The sequence below is a fragment of the Spodoptera frugiperda genome, chromosome 31 (genome assembly GCF_023101765.2).
Source record: "Spodoptera frugiperda isolate SF20-4 chromosome 31, AGI-APGP_CSIRO_Sfru_2.0, whole genome shotgun sequence".
In the NCBI taxonomy this organism is placed as follows: domain Eukaryota; kingdom Metazoa; phylum Arthropoda; class Insecta; order Lepidoptera; family Noctuidae; genus Spodoptera; species Spodoptera frugiperda.
The window spans coordinates 12,694,009-12,699,816 of record NC_064242.1 but is presented as its reverse complement, the minus strand read 5'-3'; the positions used below and the strand labels follow the sequence as shown (position 1 = coordinate 12,699,816).

General features: G+C 35.3%; 1 protein-coding gene across 1 annotated transcript; it reads right to left on the bottom strand.

Annotated features, from left to right (window-relative positions):
• Nucleotides 1–1,940: 1,940 nt before the first annotated feature.
• On the bottom strand, nucleotides 1,941–5,129 carry LOC118276470 (juvenile hormone esterase-like). Its single transcript, XM_035594803.2, has 4 exons — nucleotides 4,903–5,129; nucleotides 4,074–4,208; nucleotides 2,517–3,826; nucleotides 1,941–2,165 (listed from the first exon to the last, which is right to left on the bottom strand). Exons 1-4 carry the CDS (start codon nucleotides 4,969–4,971, stop codon nucleotides 2,003–2,005), a joined length of 1,677 nt encoding a protein of 558 aa, XP_035450696.2. The 5' UTR covers nucleotides 4,972–5,129; the 3' UTR covers nucleotides 1,941–2,002.
• Between the last annotated feature and the right edge of the window lie 679 nt (nucleotides 5,130–5,808).

Genomic DNA, 5,808 nt, shown 5'->3' with positions numbered 1-5,808 from the left:
GTCCAATTAGGCTCATTAATCTTTGGCAGGGAACTAAAGACTCCCCGAGGGCAATACAAATTATTAACTAGTACGTAATGGCTCAAATAATATCCACCAGGATATTTGATTTGTTAACTACGTTTCGTGCAGAATTAGATTGTAATTGAATAGGGAGTTTTGATTTAGAAAGGTAGATGTCCATTAGATCTTGTTAGATCTTGATTGAAAAGGTTGATTCGGACAAGGATGATTAAAAGTACTTGTAACTGAATTTATGAGTAAGTTTTCTTTTAAATCATTATAATTAGGTTGCTTTGCCACCAGATTATTATCTGCTATGTAGCTATGCTACAAAGATATAATAGCTAAGCTTTGAAACCATGTAAGTGTTTCCACTGACACTAAGCTATGTAGCTGTGCAAGGCAGATATGCAGTTCGGGTATACGATGTATCGATAGTACAGAAGCTATCCATAGCACGCATCTCAAGCAAGCAACTTTAACTAACGGACTCACCTAAGCTATGTTTCCATCAGTGCTATGCTATGTGTACCAATGAATATGATTCGACGAAGCCAAACGTATCTACACTAACTTACATAGCATAGCACATCTCTGGTAGAAAAGCGCCGTAATACTGACATCTTTTCTGCAAAGTTAACTTCACACTTAGATACTTAATACTGCCAAGTTTCATAGTTCTCTATAATTAGCGAAGAATTTTAATACAAGCTTAAAGCAGGAGTAATGGCCGTCCGTCCAGAAGCTCTTATCATAACGACGGAGATACATCACGGGTCAGGCGCTATTAGAGACGGTTCACTAAAAATATGTAGCCTAATTAATGCGGCCTCATCTGTTTCCTTTTACGAAGATAGATTGAAATTATGACTAAAGCTTGTAGCTGATTTACAACGCTTTAAGAATAATTTGGGTAATTTCTTCCTTAGTATTTTTGTAGATGTAAATTTCTTTTTTTTTGGTAAAATCTTTGCCCTATACTAGGATTTTCTACTGTGTCGTAAGTGCGTTTACATAATATATAAGTTCTCATACACATGACACCCAGACCGAAACAACAATTAGTGGATAACACAAAGAGTTGCTCCGTGTTGAATAAGATGTCCTAAAATTATCTGCCACCAATCATATTCATTGGTACACATAGCATAGCACTGGTGGAAATGCACTCAGTTAAGCTATGTTTTTATATGATGCTATAGATGTGGGCTATGGATGGCTTCCCTACTATTGATACTTACTATATACACTTATACATCTTCCCCGCATATCTACATAGCTTAGTATCAGTGGAAACGGTCACATAGTTTCACAGCTTATCTATTACATCTTCGTAGCATAGCTACATAGCACATAAAAGCACCCTAACGTTAACATATCGTGTCCTCCAAGATAAAAACATAAACAAGCGCTCACCACCTTTTTTTCTGTTACCATAAGTTTATCTGACTCTCTGTCCATTTAACACTGCCCTCCAACGTTGCCATCTAAATAATTCAGCCGTTTATCAGTTAAGACGTAACATTTTGACCCTTCTTGTCCCTTACTCGGCTCTATTGGGACATTCGCACTTAACAACCAAGAGAAACACGGATCGCCTTAGCATACTCGTAAATTGAAGGGACCCAGTTGTTTTAAGTAAGAGGTTTTGGGTGTTTTTGTAACAAATGTTAGGAGCTACTGGTGGTTTACAGCTTAGCGGTGTAAGTAGCAGGCTTATCTTATACACAGATGTTCTTATCTCTATGTACAAAAATCCATTGCTATTCGTTAGTCTCGCTAAAACTTGAGAATTGGACAGATTTGGCTAATGTTGGTCTTAAACTTGTGGAAGTCTAGGGAAGGTTTGAAAGGTAAAAAATAATTGTTTGCGTTACGAAGTTTACCGGGTCAAGTAGTAATGAAACAATACGACAATATAATAAAAAAGTTCACTGTATATTTTAAGAAAGTATTTAATTTGAAAGTACAAATAAAATTGAAACCTTAACACAAGGTATTAAGTAGCAAATTTCAGTCCAGCGTCTTCATAAATTTTCCTCCAAAATTGTACCACTGGTGCTTCTCCTAGAATTTTTGGTGTCAATTCCAAATCGATGAGTAAATAGTTAGTGTTTTCTTTATCGTAAGGTAGCCAAACTGTATCATTAGGAGTTGGTTTCCTGTAAAGACAACAAAAGAATTATAAGACATTGTTATTTTTAATGGTTGAATTGTATGTATTATTATATTATTTATTCTAAATTCATTATAATATTAACAACTGTGCGGTTGGCGCGGTTGCTGGGCAGCCGGCTAACGCCTAACGTGTAGCAAGTTCGATTTCTGCACGAAGCAACTCTTTGTGTAATCCACACATTTTTGTTTCGGATCTAGGTATAATGTGTATGTGAACTTGTATATTTGTAAATGCTCCCATAAAACATGAGAAATTCTTATAGATGTCCATCTATAAGAGCTTCTCAACCAACCAACGATAAAAAAAATTTTAAATAATAAGCATGATTACGTACCCGTATTTAGCAAAATTGGTATACAAATCACAAGTTTGTTCAATAATTTGATAAGATGGGTTTTCCTTCTGCAATGTCGGATAAGCAGATCCACTAAACAAGTATGCAAGATCATCCGCATGAGTCGCGTTCTCGAAACCATATATATTTCCAAGTTTTCCATAAACGTTCCTCTCAGTATAACCAGTGAACACATAAAAATAAACCTTGAAGCCACCCTGTACCCATAACTCCAGAAATCTATAGAAATGGTGGTTATACGTAAAATCAGTGTAGAACTTAATTATTTCTTTCATGTTTTTTGTATCATCTTTTATTTCACATTCGGTAAAGTAATGCTGTCGAATTTTAGTGCCTATATTTAATACTTCTGAGGCGGAATTTGCATTGGCTATTGTTACAGGAACCAAAAACTCGTTATATTCAGGATCGTACTTCAATAAATAGTCTTTCTGTGTGACGCCTCTATAAACACCTTCTTCTCCTGTGTGACCAAATATGAAATCGACTTCATTCACTTTTCTATCGATTAGTAGCTTCATGGGATCTTCTGTGAGGAAATTTCCACTCTCCATTGGTTTTTCAATAATAGGTCTGAAGAACATAATCTCAAGCAATTCTCTTCTTGGTCGCTCATTATAAAGAACAAACGGTTTGGCTTGTATCAAGTCATTCACGCTCGCTTGTTGTAAATGACGCAATGCTTCATTGGGGTCCTTTGTGCATTTACCTAACTGTTTAGTTAGTAAGAAAGCACGTCTTACGTGTTCAAACGGCAATTGAAAATCTTTAAAGAACGATCCACTCATTGCTATAGCTCTTTTAAAGAGACCCCTTGACAAAGGCGATAACAAATGGAGTGTTACTGCTGAGCCGCCAACGCTTTGACCAAAAATTGTAACGTTATCGGGATCTCCGCCGAAGTTGGCAATATTCTTCTTTACCCACTCCATTGCAGCTACTTGGTCCTTCAAGCCAACGTTGCCTGGAGCTTCAGGTATGTCTAAAGATAGGAAGCCTAGGACGCCAAGTCTGTAGTTAATGGTGACTAGAACCACGTCACGGTCCATTAGGAAATCTGGTCCAAACCTATCATCGTTACCGGATCCTGTGACATAGTAGCCTCCATGTATGAAGAACATGACTGGTAGCGGGGTTTCAGGTGTTAATGTAGGAGTATAAACGTTTAAAAACAGACAATCTTCATCCCCAGTAACATTTCCACCTGTATTGATATTATTTTGTGGACAGATTGCGCCGTGGCTTCGCGCATCTCGCACTTTTGTCCAAGATAAAGGCGGTTGTGGATCCTAAGAAATTAATTAAAGATTTAAGTCACAATTAAATTTTATTCAAAAATTGATTATTAATAACTATTTTTACTATGTTATCGGCTTAGTCACGTAACTGTTTGACGAGGAACTCGACTAGTTTCAAGCCAGTCTAGCTAGTATGAATAGGAGTCTCTAGCATGGCTTAAAACTAGTCGAGTTCCTCGTCAAATAGTTATGTGAGTAAGCCGATAACATAATAATTAATTTAGTAAACTATTTTTACCTTAAATCTTAGTTCCCCTATGGGTGGCGCTGCGTATGGTATACCCTTGAAACTCAAGTATTCTCCATTATCAGTTATCCTGCTCTCGCGTTTACCTTTTAGTTCTCCTTGTTCCACTTTCACATGAACACAGTACTGGAGAAGAAAATATAAAATAAATCATTTAACACCTAATGAGTTTATTTTTTACCGCATAGTCGCAATAAACTACCTCGGGCAATTACCTATAGTAATATCATTAATATATACTTAGGGAAATGATATAAACCGCCACACTCAGAGTCATTTAATGGTTACTTATTCCAATCCTTAGTAATTGTTACCGGAACAAAATCGTTACTAAGGAATAGTTTAAGCAATCGTTAAATGTGTCTGAGTACGGCAGTGAGGGCCTATTTTTAAATCAAGAGATAACTTAATATTCATTTATAGGAATGATTTGTATGGAAAAACTGTCAAAAATTCACAATTATTCCTTCGATAAAGTTATTTAGCGTTGGAAGAATCAGCCCTAAATCTGTTAAAACATAATTATTCAATAAAAAATTTCTATTTATTAATTTACTATACTTGTTCAAAACATTTTTAAATATTTAATCATAAAAATTAACATTTACATATATAAATAGTAGTAGCGACCACCAGTAACGTGAGTTACTGCTTTCTAAATCAGGCCCTTGACCCAACCATCTAACGTTAACCTACTCAGTTGTTGGTCAAGGCTTTTGACTATGAGGCCATTGGCAGATACGACTATCAACAAAATTATTGCTGAATCTACATCAAATATGTTTTATTACTAACTACAGAAAAGAAACAAAGTTCTTACCGAAACTGTTAAGATCTGTGTAAACAGAAAAAATATAAAAAAATAATTTGCACAAATCCCACATTTCATTGCTTATTTTAAAACACACACAACTACTCACACAAATATCACTACAGCTAATGATAATTATGTATTCGTATAATATTTGTATTAATTTCATATACACATTTTTGCACTCGGCTTTGCTTGTTGGTTTTAATACAATAATTTGTACTATTACTGTACTACGTATTTATAACTTCGTATTGTGTGTTTAAGTGTCTACAGTATTATCGAGATGGTATTTAGATATATTTCGAGAGATGTCAGTCATGTGACTGGCCCTAAATTATGTCGTACTAACTGTTATCAACTATTTTCTATGCTTATCTATAACTCTTTTATATCGCTATGTATCAACGCGTTTGTAATTTTATTTTATGTGTTTGAAAAGTATATGTAGTGTTTATTTTTTCGGCACAAATATCTATTTATATCTTCAAACCATTCTGTTAACAGACAATTATTGTTTTGCTTTTTTTAATTACTAGTGAGTATTTCTAGGACGTTATCATTAAATGATAATAAAATTAAATGCACTTATTTTTTATAGTTAGTCGTTAAATATTCCGTGATGGTTTATGTTTTAATTACCTATAAGTAGTTAGGACCTTTGTAAATAAAAAATATCGTCACGCCTTTTATCTCCGAAGGGACAGGCAGAGGTGCAGATTACGGCGCGTACTGCCACTGTACAATATGCATCCACTTTTTATATAAGCCGGCAATCGAGCAGGTGGATCATCTGATAGTAAGCAACCGCAACGGACACCAGAAACAACAGAGGTGTTACAAGTGCGTTGCCGGCCTATAGGGGATTACGAATTTATGGGTTGTTAGAAAATCGGAGATTGAGAAGATTGGGGA